Source organism: Pempheris klunzingeri, chromosome 17, assembly GCF_042242105.1.
Source record: "Pempheris klunzingeri isolate RE-2024b chromosome 17, fPemKlu1.hap1, whole genome shotgun sequence".
NCBI classification, from domain to species: domain Eukaryota; kingdom Metazoa; phylum Chordata; class Actinopteri; order Acropomatiformes; family Pempheridae; genus Pempheris; species Pempheris klunzingeri.
Window position 1 is genome coordinate 18,890,263 of NC_092028.1, and position 21,556 is coordinate 18,911,818.

Sequence of the window (21,556 nt, forward strand, 5' to 3'; positions counted from 1 at the left end):
AATTAACAAAAATCAGGCTGTAAAATAAGAATCCACATACACACATAATCATGCTCTCATTAGGTCTTATGGTCTGATTAACTACTTCATATTAAAAAAGATTTTTTTAAAAAGACAGGTCAGGACAAACATTTTAGATCATCTCAGGATTTATTGCTGGTTGCACAGTGATAGCAAACACTGTAAGGGTTCATTACTATATAGTATGTAGTGTGTGAGTCTGCATGACACAAACAGCCAGGCCATTGTGTGTATAAAATGCAGATTAATGCATTCACTGGGAAAAACAGATGTTCTTTGCACTGCAGTGTTATTCAGTCGGGTGGTGATCAAATCCAGGCAACTTGGTTGTAAGCAACCTACACACATCATTCTAGAAAATACAGAATTCAAAAATAGTAATTTCTATATCCTTATACATCCTTGTTCAAATATACAATTTAAGACTGGAAGATATGGATTCTGTTTTTCAAGTTTAAGAAAAGCAGGCTTGCTGTATAAGCTTGCTCAACTTATACTGAATAACTTGAGCAAAAAGGGTGGAATATAACATTAAAATGTCATGTTTAGTCTCTTTAACAGTTATCCACACTATTTTGGTCAATTTAGCAACATATAAATAATAGTTGGAATGAGTTTAATACTGTGGAGGTTTCAACAAGCGAATGAGTGAAATTATTTCAGTAGATTCTTCATAATCCTTATTGAAGAGCCCCTGTAGCCACCACCAAAGTGGTTCCAGTGATTCAGATAGTGGAAGAGTTGGTAGAGTTGGTTTCTCTGAGCAAAACCTGGTGCTTTAGGAATCTTTTCGTGGTAGGCAGAGTAAAAAGAGCTGTTGAAGCCACCGAACATCCCCGCAATACCCAGTTCAAACTCTGAATGGCCGTAGAAGGACGCTGGGTCAAAGATGACTGGGCCCTCCGCACACTCCGCCACATTGCCTCCCCATAAGTCTCCGTGGAGGAGAGCAGGGACGATTTCCACATCTGTAAAAAGCTGCGGGATCTTCAGCTGTAAACAAACACAATATGTAAGTTGGACTGCCAGATTATTTATGCAGTCATAAGGACACGACATGTTTTATTTTTTTTAGGTGCGGCCTACCTGTAGCCCAGCCCACAGCTCTCTGGCCTCCTTGTCTCCATAAGATTTCTCCACCATGTTAAGCTGCTGCTGCAGCTTGTGTCGGGAGTAAAATGTCACCCATTCGTCCTGCCAGTCATTTTCCTGGGAAGGTGAAGGAAAAAATTTAAATCTCAAAGACTTCAAGAGGACACATTTGCACTGCAATGTACTACAATAGACTACAATGCAGTCCTGTATTACCAAGTATATAGGTTAATTAATAAGTAAATAAATGTATATTTTACCTGTGGTAGATATCCACAGCATGTTGTTACGCTGAAGCCAAATTTTTCAACAGCAGCCACCTCCGACTGCCCAGCTCCTTTTCCTGTGCACAGACAAATAAGTTATATAGCAAATCTCAATTAGTCAGCAAATAACTGTAAAATTTGAGAGTTAGCTGCTATTCGTTGTGGTGCAATTGTGTCTTCATTTGCAAAAGTGAGGTTTAGGTGAATTACCAACTGTCTGCTGCTCTTTATTTAATTTTTCCAACTGTCTCTTGTTATGAAGATGAAGATCTGCCAGTTGCTCTCCCAGCTGCTTTGAGTACCTACACAGTGAATTTAAAAATGAAGTATTTCATTGAAAAATAGGCTTTGTCTACTACTGTATAGTACACTGACACAGTACTAAACAACTTACTTGCTAAGACTTCTCATGTCCAGATGTTCCATCACAAATACACATCCTCCTGTGTCAAGCTCAATCACCTTCACAGGCTTGGGGACTTTAATGGTTTCTGTCTTTAACATGGCCTCCAAACTGGCCATCTCCCCATCAAACATCAATTTGGCCTGAATAAAACAAAGGATTTGCACTGGTGAGCAGCGCAGTGGCACAGATCCACACTAGTTTGCATGAATCGATTGTTCTCCATTTTGCAATGTGTGCACAAAGTTGAGTGGCATTCAAATTCTGCCAGAGGGTGTAGCCCTCACTGATGTGCTTTTCCATCCTGACTAATAGCACACATGGCATGACAATTTAAAGGATAAAACACCACTGATGACATACCTGGCTCTTGTGATTTATCTTCACAAACACTCTCCCAGTGTCAGTATCATAACTCTGTCCCTCGCTGATACATCCACCTCCTGAGTGACCGGTTGGCTTCAGTATTGTTGTCCCCAACTCCCTCTTTAACTTGGCTTCCATGGTTAGTTCCCAAAAACTATTTTGGCTGAATTATTTTCGTGCTACTAACAATAACGCAATGCAGCTGCAGCACTAGAAGTTTAGGGGGCGTCTTTGACGGCTACAGTCGTGTGAACTGCTGATCAGGGACAGTGACTTGTTTTGCTTCCGGTGAATTCATCCGGGTGGAGTACTAACCAATCATAAACAAGAACGAAATTATTGGTTTCTGCTTCGTCCAATCACAGCCACGTAAAAGATCACATGAGCGTCGCCATGGTGCCAAATGACTCCGCATCGGCTACATGCTAACGCTGGTTCACTATGCTTCGACTGGAAAATGAGCAACAATAAAATTTGTCTCCTTATTGGACCCACTGGTGTCGGAAAAACGTTGTTGCTGAAACGTCTACAAAATATCCTTTGTGGCCGCAGCTTGAATGCTTTATAAAAATAGAAAGTACTGTAATTTGTAGTGTGGTTAACTAGCTAAATGAGCTAGCTAGCTATAGCTCATTTAGCTAGCCTGATGAACTAATGCAGTAGCATCGTCAGTAACCGTTAACTAGGTAAGTAGTCAGCAAAATATACCAGCTATCATATTTATCATATTTCTCCACTGATATCCACATTTGCAAACCAATATTTGTAGACGTGACTATGAAGGGAAAAAAAGGAGACTAAAATATTATTTCACACTGAGTTTTATATTACATAGTCTTAGAAACAAAATGCCATTTTCATGACTGACCAAATACTGCATGAACAGCTCGAAGAATGATCTGAGCTGCCTGTTCTTGAAGCTGATGAACATAGCAGCTCCTGTGGATATTTTTCCCTAACAGATTTTGTTTACAGCACAGCTTGCATGGATTAGGTGAACTCGGGGCATCTCCTCCTACTCTACCTACAGTGAGTAATAATGGCAGGTAGCGGGCTCAGTTTTGATAAGACAGCCCGTCCCTGTAACGCCTCAAATGTCTTTAACCCTCCACAGGTAGGAACCAACCTGACAGACCTGTCGCTGAAGAGGAAGAAGGTGACAGTGAGAGAGCTGGGAGGCTGCATGGGCCCTATATGGCCCAGTTACTTCAAAGACTGCTCCTCTGTCATTGTATGGTCTTCGTATACATACTGCATCTATTCAAAACATTCGGTGGAGCTAAACAAATTGACCGTTTCACTGAATTACTTCACTGAGTGTTTCTTTCTCTGTGTTCTTCACAGTTCATGGTGGACTCAGCCAATATTGCTCAGATAGCGTCCTCCTGTATCCAGCTGCTGTCGGTGCTTTCTGCTGAGCCTCTCCACGGTGCCTCTGTGCTCATCCTCTTCAACAAGAGGTGACACTCCTCAGCGTTCACATTAATCCCTACATTTACTTACCAAACCTGCACGATGTCAGAGTCAGCAGGTTCAACACAAAATGTATCCAGTACCATAAATTTGTCACTGGGTGAAAGCTGTTCGTGCCATTATGTGTTAAGATATTTTTGTTTTTCTTTCCGTCTGTTTCCAGGGACATGCCTGGCACTATGAGTCTTATAGAGATAAAGTCCTTGTTCAGAATGGACGACATCCTTGCGTCGGCCACTCAGTCAATTACAACTCTGGAACTCAGCGCCCACTCTGGGCAAGGACTTGAGGAGGTGCTGAGCTGGCTGGAGTCCATCATGGTCAAGTGAACTATCATAAGTTACGTTTGTTCCTTTTAAGGTGATGCTACGTTCACAGGATTTTGAATGATGACTTCAAACCTTTTTGCCAGAGATGTGAGTATTCTTGGTGTGCGAAGAGTGTTTACACACTATTGTATGCGGATTTCATGGTGTGTTTAGTGTTGGACTCACTAAAAATGGCACGAAAAACTGTTAATGCTGTATCAAGTATTTATATTTTTGGTACCATATACATGTGGTGACTGTGGAAGGAGATGTATTACTGATATCATGGTAGGATGGAATGATTGTGCTGTTGGCCATTTTAGGATTTGTTAATCAGCACTACTGTAGGTCTCACCTGCTGTTAACAGTTACAGACAGGGGACAAATTAAAGGAAAAACCTGAATAAATGAGTGGAGAAACGCATGCGTCTGCACCACAATGGTTTGGTGAGTATGAGGATGGTGTGAATAACCCCTATGGAAGATTTTGGACCAATGCGCGAGACAATTCTCTCCACCACCATCTCCGTAAGACCACCTGGTATAACTTTCATCTTCAAATCTATTAAGTGATGTCTGTGATTGTCTCTGAGATTAACTGATCAAATAAAGGTTGTGCGTATAAATGGAGGAATATCTTGCGGAGGAATTCTGTTTATCCCTCCAACAGAGGGACAGGGGGGTACTGAAGCTGTTCTGGAGGCTCATGGTGGCCTGACTCCATACTATCACACCTCACGTTGGTTTCTCCTTTAATTTGTCTCTTATATGTATTTATACTGGTCACAGTGAACTGCAGTGGCTCACGACTCACTGTAAAACGATCATGGGACTTACTAACACTGGGGGAAACCTCATGCTACTGGACATAATGACAAGATTTATTCTGAAATAAAATAAGCTCTTGCACTTCTGTTTTAATTACTGAAACTTTAAGCTGAACAGACCTCAGTTTGGCAGGATGATTGTTGTGAAGTGATGCAACATAGTAGTAATCAGTCATTACCAGCAGGGGGCACAAGGTGCTCAACAAATCCTCTAACTTGCATTGGGTGTGCCTGAGTTGTGATGATTTCATATTAAATGTATTCATCATTGGACATGAGTTAAATACAAAGCAATAAAACCAACTGAAGAATGAAGCAGATTGACCTAATTTTGACCTTATATTTGATGAGAATCAGTGGTTCACAAGCAATGAATAAAGTTCATGAGTCATACATTTTCAAATGTTGCTGTGCTTACAGTAAATTCAGCACTTACAGTCCTCCCAAACTATAATTTCATCCAGCTAACCCCAGTAATTCATTTCACTATAGTAAAATCATGTGTACACTGATGCTTCTCAGTTCGTTCTGGTCCAACAGAAGCCCCACAATTTTAACCATGTTGATGCAGCAATATTTCCAGAACTGAACAAGTCTCCAACTTTTGTGTCTCGCCAGAAATTTCTTTTTTTTTTCTGGAGCCGAAGTATACGACAGCAACAGTGGCAAGCTAAGGCGATCGCACAAACAGCTGAGTGAGCAGGAGATTTGCTGACTACATGAAAAGCTGTGATACATTTGCCGGGTAACTAGAAGGCCAGTAAGAGAAGTAACAAAATATTATCAAACTGTGCTTTTGTGTACGTGTGTTTCTGAAGTCAGTTTGCAGTAAGCTATGGACTTACAGGAGTTTTACATGACACTCATTGTTCCTGGAGCAGGACAGATAGTTGCAGTGAGGAGCATAACCAGCTTGCATCAGTCTAAGGATTACTGTATTATACCACAATATAAAAACATCTGAGAGTAGGGTTTTCATACAGGTCCTTGGGGCTGCTTTCGGTCTGCGGTTAGAGTTATATTTCAAGAGCATAACCTAATAGCATTCCTCTTTTTTTCTACGATATTTTCTCCAGTTTAGTTGGTCCTCATAAGAAAGGGTTCTGACTAGTCTGTGCAGCCTGTGACCCCTCAGTGCTGGCTGAAGAGAAGGGCAACAAGGGCTCAGGGAGGTTCCCTGGCAGCTCCAGACCGGGCTGGGTGGGGTGAGTAAGTGACGAAGGGAGGCTGGCAGGCTGGTGGCTCATAGGCAGGGGCAAGGAGGCGCTGTATGGAAGAGAGGCATGGGAAATCGAAGAGGTGGAGCTGGAGCCCATTTGATTCAGAGTTAGTTTGGGCTGCTCAGTTTGGAATGGATTGGTGGCTGAAGGAGCGCTCAGGCCTAGTGGGAGGAAACAATAAAAATATGATCAGATTTGCTTGAACAAGTTATTTAGATACGATTCATCATTTCGCAGACTGGTTTTATCAAACACTGTGAAAATGTTGCAGCTGCCAACGCACACACCGTCCTGGTCTTACCAGGCAACAAAGTGAGTGTTGCAGCCAATAGTACAATAAATACCTGATAGAAAGGGGTTCTTGTTCTTCACTGGAGGATTTGCTGGGATCAAACTGTCCAGGTTTACCAAGGAAGCCCCACTGGGGCCCAGGAAGGCCTCAGGTGTTCGGCACTTACGAGGGCTGGGGGCAGCCAGGCTTTCTCCGAGACGTGACAGATCAAATAGCTCAGGACTGTCCTCCCCTCGGCCGTTTACATTCATCTGACCTCCATCCATGGCGTCATCGAACAGATCCCCATCTAACAGCAGAAAAAAGAGTGAGTTCTGATACTGTGATCGTGTGTGAGATGCACAAAACAACAGTAAAAAATCTTATTTACCTGAGGGGCTTCCAGTTCTGGGACATGGTTCATTGACAGCTCCCTTGGGTGCTGTTTTTTCTGATGGGGCTGAGAATGGATCAACTCCTGAGGAGGCTATAAAAACACCAACATGCAATTTAATCTAATTATTGTGAAATATCGATGTGGCTTCTCCTGAGCTGTACACACACACAGACTCACCTGCGTCGCCGGAGAAGGCCCATACTCGGCCTGTGGCGTTGAGGTTGGACGCACTGTTCTGCGGGTCATCCCAGGGGTTAGCTGGGGGCTCCCATGGTGGCGGGGGGCTGTTGGAAGTTGGCGGCGCCATCCAGGGTGGATCTGCTCTCGAGGCGTTGGTGCTGCCTTCTATTGTAACAGAGAGGTGGATCAGAGAGAGAGAGAGAGGCCTCTGTTCTACAAATGTAAGTTGATCGTAGTAGTTTTGATCATGATACGCTAACTCGCTCACCAAGGGAGTCCCAGGGGTCTGTGCCCCCGGGGTGAGCAGCTGCCTGGAGTGGGGCATTATTCCATCTCTGATCAATAGGAGGCTGATCTGAGGGCACTGCGAAAACATCTACCAGGTCCATGAAGGCAGTCTGACCAATGAACAAGAAAAAACGTGTCCGTTCAGTGTATTATTTCAGCACTCATGGATACTCTCTGTTTCTGTTTTCAGTGTATTTAACAGTTGAGATGTAAAACCTGATCAGACCTTATAATCCTGCCGATCATTATCATAAGGAATTGTAGTTGATTTGGTCTATAAACGAATGTTCTCGAAGCATGAGTAAAAACAATCTACTTGGTAATTTATGCTAATATTTCATCACCCCCATTAAGATATTCCATACCCCAATATTTCATACCCCGCCTTTAGTCTCCATCTCACGTTTGCTCTCCTCCAGAGCTTTCCGGAGCATCGTCTCATCTCCTTGGCGACTGAGTTGCTCCTGTCAACAGATACAGACACATGGACGCCTTTGGGCATGACTGCTTCCGGCAAAAGTCCCATATTGCCACATCATACTATATTTATGACTGCATGCAAGCACAAAAGTCAGCTTGTGTTTTTCCTAGGCAACATATGACCCAGAAATAGATGAGTGCAATGGGCACAAAGCAGAAAATTCTCTGGTCAAAGAGGAGAGAGCAGAGCATCACTGTGACCTCTAACAGAGCAGTTCTATTGTGCTGCAGTGTATTAGCATAGTGAGAGACAAAAAAGGGAGGAAAAAGACAAAGAGACAGAGCGAGGCGGGAGGAGAGGTGGAGTAAAAAGGTTGCCAGAGATACCACAATGGAGTGATGCAACATAAAAGCTGAACTACTTCATATAAACCTAAACATTTTGTTTCTCTGCAGCTGTTAAATGTTAAAGTCTTCTCTCTGTCAGGTAGCTCTCTGTCACCCACACACTAATCCCAAGTAACCCTACCTGCTGATGCTCCTCCTTGCTCAGGCTCAGGGCTAACTGGAGCTGGGTTTCCTCGTCCATATCCACTGTGGGAGGTGCTTGTTGGGTTGTCTGTGAGGGTGTTAGTCGGGGAGGAAATCAAATCAGTATTTTGGTCAACAAAAATGGAAATAATGCCTGGACACCCTCACAGTACATTGCATGCAATTCTACAGATGTCCCAAGCAAAATAAAGGGGTCAAACTCCTCCCTGACACCACACCAGAAGCGGTCAGGGTGTCTGGGTATCTCATACTGATGCACTAAGAGGAAATAAATACCGGTTAGTGGAACAGGAGGATGAAGCCTCACTTGATTAGTCACTGAATTAAGTTATGTGTCCTTTTGCCGTTCAGCTGTGAGAGAGGTCATAGATCAAATCTAGGGTGGACAGTGAGTAGTCATGCAGCTGTTTCTCAAAGGGCCCAGAATGAGGTTGGTTTCAGTGTACAGAGCAACAGGACATGTGCCAAAGGGTAAAGGATGCACAGCAAGGATCTCCCTTGGCCCCCGCATACTTGTACCTTCTGGGCCTCCTCCTTGCTGAGAGTCATAGCGATCTGGAGCTGGGTCTGTTCATCAATATCCACTGTAGGAGGCGGCTAGCAGGAAGGATTGGGAGTAAGACCAATCAAAGGGAAATGTAATGATTAGAGTGATTTAGAGGAGAGGAGTATCACGGTGATCAAACATATGGATCTCAGTTTGATCCCTAAAATCACAGCCGATTCTTCGATCACAGGAGTGGAAACGGCTATGCACTATAATATATTCCCATAGTAGACGAACAGAAGTCACAGAGGGCGATGGCTGCCCTTGCCATGGAGACGAGAGCGGATCAATGCACACATCCTGTCTGGCTTCTCACTCTTTCACTCTCAGCCTCCTCAGCCCTCGGTGAGAAAGCTCTCCTTAGTCCTCCAAAGTGCCATTATTAACCACAGCACAGACAGAGTTGAGGGTATCGCTCTCTGTTAAAGGTCCTGGGAAATGGCGGCCTAGCAGAGTCAGGCAGTCGGGGGCTTCACCACCATGACAGCTAGTGTGTGAGCATGTGTTGTTTTATGGAGTGAAAACCACAGCATTACCAACGTATCATGTCAGCAGCAGGGCGACTGAGAAGCCTCTTTCCGGCCGGCGCATGTGCCGTAAGCATGGGAGACTTGTGTTCTGCGTGTGTGTGTGTGTGTGTGTGTGTGTGTGTGTGTTATCTCAGTTAGAGGTACCTTTTCACTTTCCTCTCGGCTCATAGCCAGGGCCAGCTGCAGCTGCAGCTCCTCCTCTCCGCTGGTCGTGGGCCGAGCTTGCTCTAGCTCTGGAGCGCATCGAGGAGAGGAAGAGGAGGCTGCTGGGACAGAGGAGGAGCAGAGGGGATTGGGTGTTTAGCACGGAGCGGAGAGATGTAGACAGAAACATTGACAGATGGAAATAGAGGGGCAGGAAGATGGAGAGAAAAGAAAGAACCACTTTAGGCTGATTTTTAAGGTCAGAAAAGAGCTGGCTCCGTTTGTGCATGTTAATTTTTTTCCGTTGCCTGTTGTTGGGGCCTTTGCTGGCATTGCTTGCCACAGTCTGCCTAACTCTGCCCGCACTGAGAACAATGGTGCGCCTGTGTGGAGAGTTAGGGTGGTGGAGGGGGATAGGAATGGACGGGCTGGATTGGGGCCCACCTTATTACCCCGAATCCTCTGGGTGGGTTCCAGGACTCCAGGTCCATGTTTGGGGGAGGGGCTGGCGGGATACCAGTTTGGGTGCCAGGCTGTAGGTCACGGGGCTAAAAGAGGGTAGCAGGCCACACGTTGACAAAGTCAGGTCTCAGAAACCAATCATTTCCACAGTGCTGCCTCTCAATATCCCCCGCCCGAGCTGGAATGCTTGCTGGCAATTAGCTACTGCCAACCTCCTGACCCCCACCCACGCCACCATGCACCCGTGTCCTGGAATCTCCAAGAGACCACCGCCATCCTCCCTTTTTGTCTTTGAAATCACCCAGGGAAGACCAACAAACTCTCCTGTTGTGCAATGTTGCAAAGAAATTACTGCCTTTACGCAAGCCAGCACACCAGCAGGCACACATGCATCTACACCACACACACTAACACACACACACACACACACACACATTTCAAGTATTTATAGACTTCCAGCACACCTCTAAAGAACTTGTATATATAACAACTGTACATGTATTCCTACACATTGTAGAATCACTGAACCACAGAATCACGGCTCGGAGGTGGTAACTGTTTCTGCTGCATGTTTTCACTGGCACACATTCTGGCCCAGAAAAGTATGCAAGGAATGTGTGTTAAGTGGAAAATGTAGTGGAGAAAAAGAACTTTTGAGGGATTGGTGGTAATAAAACAGTCAGATATCATCTGCGGGCACGTCTCTGTTTACACCATCAAACAGGCCTCAGACTTCAAAGTGTAACCGGGTAACTGGTGCCTTCATGAGCCCACAGCTCAGCCGCTGACTAACACCTTCTTATAAACACCATACACCACACGGACCACACAAATGCCAAAGTAAATGGCACGCACCAGTCGTACATCACATTCACAAACGCTACATACAGCCGCTTGATCACTCAGGTTTTATAATATCAAGCCACACAACCAAGATCTGTACCGTAGCGGAACAGATAGTAAACACGGAATCCAGTTGTGGTTTCGCATTAGATCGGGGCAAGCACAAACAGGGCCTCCTCTCTTTTGTAAATCCAGTTTAGCTGACGTGACTGTAAACAGGGGAATGACAGGAATGCAGATGTCCAACCATCAGTGGATAAGCAAAACTGAAGCACCACCTATTAAAACACCAGAGGACGGAAATAACGAGCAGTTCATTAATACTTATCCAGGCTTAAATGTGGAATGAACGTGCTGCTGGTGTTAAAATGGCAGCTACCTCGATGAAGAAATCACAGATGTACATATCTCAGACACTGGGCACAGAGGAAAAACATATAATTGACTTTCTCCCCTTTTCTGTCATCTAATGGGAAATCTGAGGAATGCCACAAAATCACATTTGAATTTATCTTGACAATCGTGACCGAAAAATGAACTCGTGATCTGTCGTGAGTTCATTCCTGAAGTGACAGGTCCCATGACAAAGAGTCCTCAGGTGCCATTGAGACATTCTGATGATGTTAAACATGAGCATGAGTGTGCTTGTGTATTATAATGTGTGCATAAAGGTGCATCATCCGATGCCACTGCTACTCACAGTGAAAGGAGGACGGCGAGTCTCTGCACCTGCTGAACTCTTCTCCATGGTGCCCTAACGAGCCCGGCTGGCTGGTGCGACGTCCTGGATATGGAGGGGGCATGGACCCGGAGCCTAAGCTACCAGTGACCCCCGCCATGCGCGTCTTGGTCTTTAAGGCCTGGCTCCTCTCTCTCTTCAGCTTTTCCTCGTCCCTCAGCAGAGCCACCAGATGCTTGGCCTTCTCCCGGACGTTGACGCCCTGGTCACGTCCATCTCGATCTATGTACTGGAAGTCTCTCAGTGTCTGGATGGTGTATATGTTCTCCCGGCATTCCTGGGCCACGCGCTCTGAGCCCGTTTTGATCAGGTAGTCCAGCAGGGTCAGTGCCTTATAAACATGCCGCCAGTTTTTACCGTGGTCATTGAGCCGCTTCCAGATCATTCCCATAACCTCAGTGAAGGCCACTACGTTGAAGGTCAGGTCTGCGATTTCAGACATGAGCGAGCTGGGTGGACCCCAGGGGTCGTTGGAGGTGGCCTCTCGCACCTTGATCTCGGCCTCCGTGTAGTTGTTGACCATGTTTTTCATCTGCCGGCGGAGCGACGAGGTCTGCATGATGGCAGTAGTGTTTCACAAGTAGTTCAAGAGATAGTCTAACAGCAGGCCGGCCCACTGTGCTGCCTCAGGCGAGCTGGCTCGTTAGAGATCAGTTCAGCGGAAAAATGCAATGAAGTCGTCCTCCTAGTGGCAACTTCAGTGATGTCCACAAGCGTATTCCTGCTGGAGAGGAAGGCACAAACGAATCATATTAATATTCTTATTCATGTGTCAAACATTATTGGAGACGTTTTCCTTGATAACACACACCACATCTCCAGTATTGTTACTTCCTTCGTATACTTTCACTGACTGCACTTGTGGCTACAGCTCACACTCACACACATTTCTTTCACACAGTAATTTTGTTTGGAGGGCGAGAGGACCGACTCAGCACCTCTAAGCAATGTGAAACCAAACACCTGGGCTCAGTTTTCCCTGAGACAACTTGAAGAGGTCTGTGTGAGTGATTACAGTGTACCCCAGGTAAGAAATCACCAGTTTGACAGCTTTTTTCTTAATCAGGTTTCTCTAAATTATTTCTCCATCCCTTTAAAGCAGCAGTTTAAGGCTACAAGGGGACTATAACCCAGCCTACTGGTGGAGAAATCTGTGTTTTACCTTGGAGTATTATCAGAAACTGGGGGGGGGGGGGGGGGGTATCCACCCCTCCTGTATTTTCTGACCTCATTACATCACCACAGCAGCAGCAGGGCTTCAAAGCACCGAAAGACTCACACTGAACTCCTACACAGACACACACACACACACACACCAGAGTCACTGGGAGTTTGCTGTTTTGTGTTACTCTACTTTAAAAATGGAGACAATACAGCACAGCACAGCAGCTTATCTGCCACTTTGCTCTGGACATTGGACTGCTTTTCCTTATGCAACTAGGGCAGCGAGGCAGTCTAAGCGATAACCTTCCACTCCTAGATCTGTCTCATCTATTTAACTGAGAACTGAGATGCAGGAACATGAACAATCAATCCCTTTACTTAAGAGTCAAGTGCTGTGTCATGAGGTAGAGTTTACAAAATATTAAAATGGGGCACTGGATGAGTTATGGGCTTTAAAATGGTTGGTCTCAATCCCTTGAGTCATCGCCAAAAGTATAAAAATTACATTATGATACATTTAAGCTCTTCCACTGGTTGAGAGTGTTGTAAAGAAACGACTCTCTGAAATCATTTTAGCTCAAAGTCACGTTATTGATAGATACTATGAATAAATGGTGACTGCGCTGAGAAGGCCTGCAATATGTGACCACTATATGAGGGAGCTTCTTATGCTGGAAATAGATTGTTAAGTGGTAGTGAGAGACAAAATGTTTGTGGCTCAGCTGATGACAGGTTACACCTCAGGAGGTGACCAACGCAGGCCCAGTTCACCATCCCACCTCCTGACTCCTGGGATTATCAAAACGTGGCCTTCTTGTAATTGAAAGTTGGTGAAGAGGAGAAACGTTTAAAAGCTGCTAATGACGGAGAGAGGAGAGCGGTAACAGCAGGATCAAAGCGTGGCTGTAAAACTGCGTCTCCGGACAGATTTCTAATCTATGGAAGCCCATTACTGCCACTGTGATGATAAAAAAAGATCCTGTGGGTCGTTATGATGAGAAGCTTTCCCATAAATAATGACTTACTATCTCAAAATAATGATGTAGAATCTAAAAATAATGAGAAACTTTCTCAGAATAACGATCTAATATCTCAAAATGACTTTGTATCTGCAAAACAATGAGTTAATATCTCAATATAATGACGTAGCACCTCAAAATAATGAATATCTATTACAAAATATTGACTTAGTGCATCAAAAATGATTTACTATCTCGAAATAATTAATAACTATCTCAAAATAATGACATTTCATCTCAAAATAGTGACTTCATGTCTATAAATAATGACTTAGCACCACAAAATAATGACTAACTATCTCAGTAGTCATTACTTTGAGATACTGAGTCATTCTTTTGAGAAAGCATCTCATTATAATGACTAACAGGATCTTCAGGACCCACAGTGGCAGGAATGGGCTTCCATACAGGTCCAGTCTACACGATCATACTGTTGTACTCACACTCCTAATGAAGATGAATTCATTTTGTGACATAACAAATCTCCTTCACATAAATCAGACTGTCAGCAGGGAGGCAGCACCCCCCTACACACACATAAATACTTTCTCTATCAAACACTTCTCTCCTGAGAAAATGAGGATTTCTCATATAGTTTGAATAACTGCTAATAACTCATGCCCTTGATGTGATGACACACTGGGCTTTGGTTTTTACTTTCTCTGTAAAACACATTGTCTTATTCAGGGAGTGTAAAGTGAGGCCATCATTCCCAGCACTCTCCTACAATCTACACTCACAGGACGCAAACTGTCCCCAGATCAGGCCTCCAGCTGGCTTAATGCTCGCCCAGGTATGTTTTTATCACGCCCTACAGATGTGTGAAAACACTCCACAGCTGGATGAAACCACAGCTCCGCGTTCATCTTATCCCTCTGACATGTCCTTTCCGTCCCAAACCGGGACGAGTGGAGCCATTACCGGGCACGTTGCGTCAAATGGGACGATCGGGGGAGGTGAAGTGCGAGACCGTGACTCAGCTGTGTGTCCCGAGTTTAAAAGTTGAAACCTCGAGATTAAAAACAAGGAAGAAAACGCAGGATCGCGACGCGCGGATCCACTTTCCCTCTTACCTTCATGTCATTGCGCGTCAGTGGGGTCCCAACTTGGGGAGGCTTTGGGTGGAAGAAGAAACGCCTCCGCCTCTCGACATGTCCCGCAGCTCTCGGATAGAGGAAAGAGTGAATAAAAAAAAAAAAAAGGGAAAGATGTTTGGAAGAAGAGAGCGACGGCGATTCAGGGGAAATCCAAAACTAAAGCGCGCCGGTGCAGCTTTCTTATCAAACTTAGTTGTGTGTGCATTTCGCAAATCCACTGGTTTTGCAGATGGCACAGGCCCCCCCTAACAAACACTCACACGGTGAAATGGATGGAGAGGGAGGGAGAGAGGGGAGGGAGGGAGGGAGGGACAGGGGAGGGAGGTCTGCTCTGTGCATGCAGAGTCAGACTTAACCCTTTCACCGCCTGGTGGAAACGCATCTGTGCACAGTGGAGCAGGTGATCAGGACACACTGAGGAATCACACACACACACACACACGGATAAAAGCTCAGGAACACAAGAGGAAAATAATGACAAGCTGTGTGGTGAAAGTTTAGACGCGCTGTCGGGACTGCAGCTTGCTTTTGTTCAGACAAATCTGCTAAAGAACAACAGTGATCCTGTGTTCAGTTTCAGCGGATCACTGTGCAGAAATCACTGCAAGTAATCTAATATCTAAATATTACAGGCGCTCCAGTCAGAGTTATAGAGGGACATACCAGCTTTGCACTGGGAGCTAAAAATAAAGCCCACAAAGTGAGCTAATGTGGGTCTAAACCTGTAAGTGAGCACCACAGATCCTCTGATCTCCTGAAGGCCTGAGCTGGTAGCATCCCAGCAGAGTGAGTGGACATGTCACCCCACGGGGATTCACCAAAGAACCACATTTCCTTTTCAGCAGCTTCATCATCGTTGCTCTTAACTTATTCATCACCACTAATGGGATGTCATCTGAAGTCACGTCCTCATGCATTATGCACGGCTTCAATCTATGCCGTCTTTACACGCCGGCCCAGATTCAAACATCTCCACACAACAATCTCTGGCCTAACTACAGCGGCCCACATGCTGTACGTACAGAAGCACAGAGGGATCACAGAGGGATCACAGAGGGATCACAGAGGGATCACACCGTGACGCTGAGTGAGTAATGATCAGCTAACTGAGGCAGAAGCAGCAGGAAAGAGCAGTGGGTCTCGTGGCTGGTTGACTGAGCAGGATATACAGGAAATACCAGCTCCACCTTGAAACAACAAAGGCACGACTCTTGGAGACGACAATAGGGCAAAGTGTACAGAAGTTCACCAGGCAGAGTGAAACTGGCTCTTCAGGAGGGTGTTAGTGGGATGTTTCCAAACCTCATAAATGGCTCGTGTACGTTTGTGATGTGCTTCACTTGTTGCTTTTACTTGTAGCTGCTCCCTGTTTAATGTGACTCTCACTGATCAGGTCGGTCGAGCTCGACTTCATATACCTCCTCTGGCCCTCCTCCTCTCTGTCTTGGCACCCTGAGTCTTTATTTCTCCTGAAAACAGATGCCTGAACATCCTTTGTTTCCCAACAAAGACCTGATGAGGTCAGTGCAGGGGGGCCATGCAGGCGAGGTCTGGGGAAACAGGGGGGGAGGAGAGAGAGAGAGAGAGAGAGGGCGGCTAAATAACACCGGCCTGCTGCGGCACAGCCGAGACGTCACATGGAGGAGGAAATCTGACTTCATGTGTGTGTGTGTGTGTGTGTGTGTTTGGGTGTGTGTGGGAGGCGAGGCCAAGGGATCTGGAGGATGTTGTTTCTAAAACTTCACAATAAAACTTCATGTGTCTCTCTTTGCTGCCCTCTAGTGGTTTTAAGCCAGTTCTCTGGGGGCTCTGTTGAGCTCTGATGACTCTTATCATATTCAGCTCTATTTGTTTATAGTTATTAGAAATGTGCACCACTATAGTACCTTTGTCTTGTGGAGTTTTAATTCTTTTAGTTCAGGCTCATTGGTCTCCAACTTGTGTTTTTATCAGATTGTTTCCATTTTTTCTGTGCATGAAGCAGCAAACACTCAGGAAACCTCAAGCAAGGTAGTTTTATTCCACCAGTAAGACTGTAGGGCTGCAACCAGTATAATCAGGAACAGAACAGTTATTTTCTTGAACAATCTACCTACTGTTTAGTGTATAAAATGTCACAACATAGTGTTATTATACAGACGATGCATATATAAGATATATAGACAAAGACAATATATTCCATCTTACTTATTGAGAGGGTTTGGAAGGCAGACCTCCCCCCTAATAGCTCCAACCTGAATGGGAAACTAATCTGGCTGAACATGCTATTATCTTCAAGAAACACCAACCATCAAATTACTAATTTAAATCTCATCCATACGCATGAGATTTCAAGTACTGCCAATGCTTATCTTTCTTCTTTCTTCTATTTTTCCCCTTTTTTGTTGGATTCTTATTCATTCTTCGATTCTATGCTGATTAAAGAGCAGACATTTGTTATTATATTCATTTATTTTTTTAAATCTATCACCTTCCAACCTCATCCCTATATGATTATGGGTAAGCACTACTAAAAATTATATACCATGTGTATGTCAATGAAAATAGTGAGTCAAAAAGACAAGACTGCAGGACATGCAGTCTGAACAGCACATTTCCTCTATTAAAACAAAAAAAGGGAGTTTAGAAAAGGAGCACAAGTCAATCTAAAGAGGAAAAGTGAGAGTCAAATGAAATGTAAGATAAAATAAAACAGATTAAACAGGAAGATTTACTAAAGTCAGTGATAAACAGAAAAGTCTTAAGCCCTGGTGTAAAAAAAGAAGAGCTGGAGCACATTGTTCTCTTTTTCTGGGAGTTTGTTTCAGATTCGTGAACCTCTCCTTGTTCAGTTTGGACAGATCTGTCTCTGCGTGATGATCTGATGGTCTGGACGCTTCATAGCAGAGCAGCAGATCAGAAATGTATTTCAGGTATATTACAGCTGTAAAGTGATTTAAGGAGGAGGACAGGGCTTTATTGCTCTTTCTGTGTTTTTAGTAGTGTTTGAAAGGTTCTGTACAAATTGCCTCGGCCACCACCAAATGATTCTGGCTGGAATCTGATGTCCATTTAACACCCAAAGTCTCACTTCAGATGCAGATGGTCCAGATATCGCTTCTGTTCTTTATGTGCGGCACTGAAAACAGTGACAAACTGTTCATTTGTTGGTGAAAAAGCACCACAAAGAGACCAAATGGTCACTTCTGCATGTTTAGTAACTTTTTATACCCAAAAAAAAGCAACAAAATTCAACATAAAGTATTTTTTGTTGGTTTGAGGTGTGAACCATGTGACACATGATACCACAGGATGTAACTACTAGATGGATCAATGGTGATTGCCATTAATTAAAGAGGGCTGCATATTATGAAAGTGAAAGTAGTTTCTATATTTACACATGTATCCAGGAAGGGGCTGAGAGCTTGTCGGTGCATATTCACTGACAGCCTCTAGACCTGTATGACGATGTACTATGACTAATAAGAATAATGGCACACGACTGAGCCCTTCACCACCGACCAATTACTGTATAGTAGCAATTTGTAGCAGTGCCATTATTATTTGGGGTCCCACAGACTCACACAATTTGTTTTCCTATATATATTTTGTTTTATCTTCGGGCTTGGACACATCTGATGAAGCATCACATCATATAAAGAATTATGTCCATGTTATATGTTGTGTCGTCTATACACGACCTCATATACGGTTTCCAAAAAGTCATTAACACACATACATACAAGTATAAACCATTTAGAAAGCCTAGATAAGGTATAGTAAGGTATGTTTTAGAAGGTGTTCTCAGTCATCTCCAAACTGAGGATCCATTTCACACAAAAATATCTGGCAAGATCATCTGCTTTGACTATTGGGAGGACTATCTTGTTTTTGATGCACATAGTTTTCATTGCAGAAAGTCTTTTGTTGTCTGTACTGCCAAAAACCGGTTTGTGCCAAAATGTTTTCCATCACTGCATCATTATGAATTTCAAGGCAACGAAAATATTACTTTTTCCATCACAAACATGCTTGTATTCCCACTGAGGTGCACTTGTTGAAATGAGATTGCACTCTGCATGGCAATGAGCCTCTTCTTTCTGAGCGAGTGCATATCTAACTCATTCTTCAGGTTTCAGAAGAAACTATTACGTGGGCTGTCCTTTCAGGGCGCCCTTGGCTTCTCAAAAGGACGGGCTGATGGAGGAAAAAAAAAAAAATACACCTATACAGGATGTTCTGGCTCCAGCAATCAAGTGACAAAATGTACTGTTCAATGTTGAAGTCAGTACTTTACAGTCAGACAAAAGCGGACCTTCATGCTGTTCAGCTTTCACCTCGACTTGAACCTTCAGTCTCCAAGACCAGATGTACTGATGCAAAACAATGCACTCATGTTCGTCACCTTAAAGTGAAAGCAATGACGGTGACAGGCCCTGCGGTGGACTATAAGAGCAGACTGCAGTGTCTGAAGCTGCTGGTGCTGCAGAGGACTCATCATCAGGCTTCCTGAATCCTGCAGCACACAGTGAGCTGTTTCTCCAGCCTTTTACACTGAGAGCACGTCGTGATCGCTGCACAACACAATGGGGGCTGTGAGCAGGTGCTGCTCATACCGGCCTTGTGAATAACAAAATCCAGGCACTTATTATCAAGTGGTTTCTGTTGGGGAAACACTGCGTGGTGGTTATGTGAACATAAAGTTACATAAAACAAACTGGAGGAGAATGAGCATCATCAATTACAGCTCACACTCACACGGAGCTCACCAAGACTACAGGGATGTGGGCAGCTTGTCTGAACACTATCCCTTCATCCATCCATTTATGTATAAGGAGACAGAAAACACCTATTCTGATGTGCTCATAATAGACAAGAGCATATAATTAGGTGGGAACACATCAGAATGCGTTTTACAAGCACAAGTTTCAGTAAGTAATCAGTAAGTCTGATTTTTAATCATTTTCTACCATAAAAAAAAAATGTCCTCACTTATTCAAAGCTGATTCCTTCTGAGGAAAAATACAAGAGTTCTCAGAGTTTTAGTTGGGGGGGCGGGGGGATGCTTCACGCTGCTATATACGGAATGAGTTCCCTGGATGAGACGGTGACGCAGACACTGCTCTTGGTGAGGGTGTATAAAAGGAGGCGCCCGGCTCCATCTCTGCGCACACATGGAGAAGCAACTGGGTTGGTGAGATTTCGACAGCCTCTCGGTGTCCGGAGACGCATGAAAGAACAGAAGAGATGAACACAACTGAGAAGTTGTATCTTCCCGTTGATGGCATCCTCGAAATGTTCAACTCTCTCACCGGCGGGCATCACCAAACGCGCATTACGCATCCAGTTCTTCAGAAGAGCGCAGCCCTCACCCCAGTGCCCCAGCACCCTAAAGTCTCAGACATATCCAAGGCAGGTATGGGCATCATCAAGACGGTAAAAGGGCGCTGGAGACAACAGGACAAGAGGGGGGTTCCGAGTAGATCCTCCAGTTCTGGCAATCGGCAGGTTTCGACTGATCCACTCCCCAAACGGTCCGTGGATCTGCTGGAGCTGGGTGTGACCAAGCCCCGGAACTGCCACAGAATAGTGGTGCTCGGCGCACCCAAAGTGGGTAAAACCAACATCCTCCAGAGGTTCTTGGGTAGAGACTTTGAAGAGCAGTATGAAGCCACAACCGAGGACTTCCACAGAAAACTGTTCCACATTGGAGGGGAGTCGTACCAGATTGATCTTCTGGACGCAGCAAGTGAGAGGAATTTCCCCGCTAAACGGAGGTTATCCATACTGACAGGTGAGCCCTGTGATCAAAGAGGCTGTGTGCTTTTTGGTGTTGTAGGAATAAGTCATTTGACATAAAAACAGCCCCACAATGAGATGTGTTGTAAGCAGACCCATTATGAGAACAGTGATTTTGTCCTTAAAGTCCACTTTCACATTCAATAATCAAAGTGATGCTTTCTTTGTCTCCAGGTGACACGTTTCTGCTCGTGTTCAGTTTGGACGACAGAGAGTCATTCAACGAAGTCTGTGAGCTGCTCGACGAGATCAAAGCTGCCAAGGCAAAGTTACTGAAATCAAAACATCCCGCGAGAGTACCAGCCGTGATATGCGGGAATAAAGCCGACCTGGAGGCTCCGAGAGCCGTCACGCGGTCAGAAGTGACGGAAATCCTCGGTGAGGACGTCGCCTTCTTCGAAACCTCGGCCAAAGACGGCGCCGGGCTGGATGCTACGTTCAGGGCCCTGGCCACTTCAGGCGGGCTGCCCGACGAGACCAGCCCGTCGCGGCACGAGATCGTGCCCATCCTCACCTACCAGTCACTGTGCCTCGGCCAGCGGGGCAGGAGAGGGAGCCGTCCACTCGGTGCGCCATGCGCCGCCATGGACCCTCTGGCGCGCCGCCCGAGCTTCACCAGCGACCTGAGACTGGTGCTGCGATCAGGCAGCAAACACAACAAACCCGAGAGGTGTCAGATTCAATGAATTGTGAGCCTTCTCGAAAAACCATTGCAGTAGTATGCTGCAATATTGTATTATGTAAGGAGTTATACTCTGCAGCACCTGGCTGGACCAGTGCATCCATATTTTGTATCTGTTACTGTGTATTATCCTATGATAAAAATAAAGATTTCTAATTGTCATATGTGCTTTGTCAGCTGTTTTATTAATCCAGACATGTCACCCATTCAAGAGGTCGGAGAGATATTATTAGACTGTTCATGAACGTAAGAAATAAATTGGTTGCAAGGGATGATGCCAAACCTGGCCATAAGTGCGTGGGAGGGGATGACTCAGACACACACACAGGCCATAAACGTCTTCTACGCTGTCAGGACACAAGAGATTGTTCACATTTCCGATCCTCCTCCGGCGCTGTGAGTAGCATCAAGTGCCGAGGTGTGACAGTAATCAGCAGGCAGTCTGCACACTCATGCATCACCGTGGC

The 21,556-nt window shown here is 44.9% G+C and overlaps 4 protein-coding genes across 4 annotated transcripts; 2 read left to right on the forward strand and 2 right to left on the reverse strand.

Annotated features, from left to right (window-relative positions):
* Window positions 1-568: 568 nt before the first annotated feature.
* Window positions 569-2,393, reverse strand: fn3krp (fructosamine 3 kinase related protein). The gene is made up of 6 exons (XM_070848415.1): window positions 2,146-2,393; window positions 1,774-1,925; window positions 1,590-1,681; window positions 1,374-1,456; window positions 1,108-1,230; window positions 569-1,014 (listed from the first exon to the last, which is right to left on the reverse strand). The coding sequence occupies exons 1-6, from the start codon at window positions 2,284-2,286 to the stop codon at window positions 676-678; spliced, it is 930 nt and encodes a 309-aa protein (XP_070704516.1). The 5' UTR covers window positions 2,287-2,393; the 3' UTR covers window positions 569-675.
* A 185-nt stretch (window positions 2,394-2,578) lies between these two features.
* Window positions 2,579-4,775, forward strand: arl16 (ADP-ribosylation factor-like 16). Its single transcript, XM_070848556.1, has 5 exons — window positions 2,579-2,693; window positions 3,143-3,177; window positions 3,263-3,379; window positions 3,493-3,608; window positions 3,785-4,775. The coding sequence occupies exons 1-5, from the start codon at window positions 2,606-2,608 to the stop codon at window positions 3,948-3,950; spliced, it is 522 nt and encodes a 173-aa protein (XP_070704657.1). The 5' UTR covers window positions 2,579-2,605; the 3' UTR covers window positions 3,951-4,775.
* A 111-nt stretch (window positions 4,776-4,886) lies between these two features.
* Window positions 4,887-14,724, reverse strand: epn3a (epsin 3a). Its single transcript, XM_070848566.1, has 11 exons — window positions 14,606-14,724; window positions 11,311-12,073; window positions 9,306-9,427; window positions 8,604-8,681; window positions 8,062-8,151; window positions 7,493-7,576; window positions 7,093-7,222; window positions 6,822-6,989; window positions 6,639-6,734; window positions 6,321-6,557; window positions 4,887-6,137 (listed from the first exon to the last, which is right to left on the reverse strand). The coding sequence occupies exons 2-11, from the start codon at window positions 11,906-11,908 to the stop codon at window positions 5,845-5,847; spliced, it is 1,896 nt and encodes a 631-aa protein (XP_070704667.1). The 5' UTR covers window positions 11,909-12,073; window positions 14,606-14,724; the 3' UTR covers window positions 4,887-5,844.
* Window positions 14,725-19,840: 5,116 nt separating this feature from the next.
* Window positions 19,841-21,093, forward strand: rasd2a (RASD family member 2a). Its single transcript, XM_070848567.1, has 2 exons — window positions 19,841-20,402; window positions 20,582-21,093. Exons 1-2 carry the CDS (start codon window positions 19,856-19,858, stop codon window positions 21,091-21,093), a joined length of 1,059 nt encoding a protein of 352 aa, XP_070704668.1. The 5' UTR covers window positions 19,841-19,855.
* The last annotated feature ends 463 nt before the right edge of the window (window positions 21,094-21,556 follow it).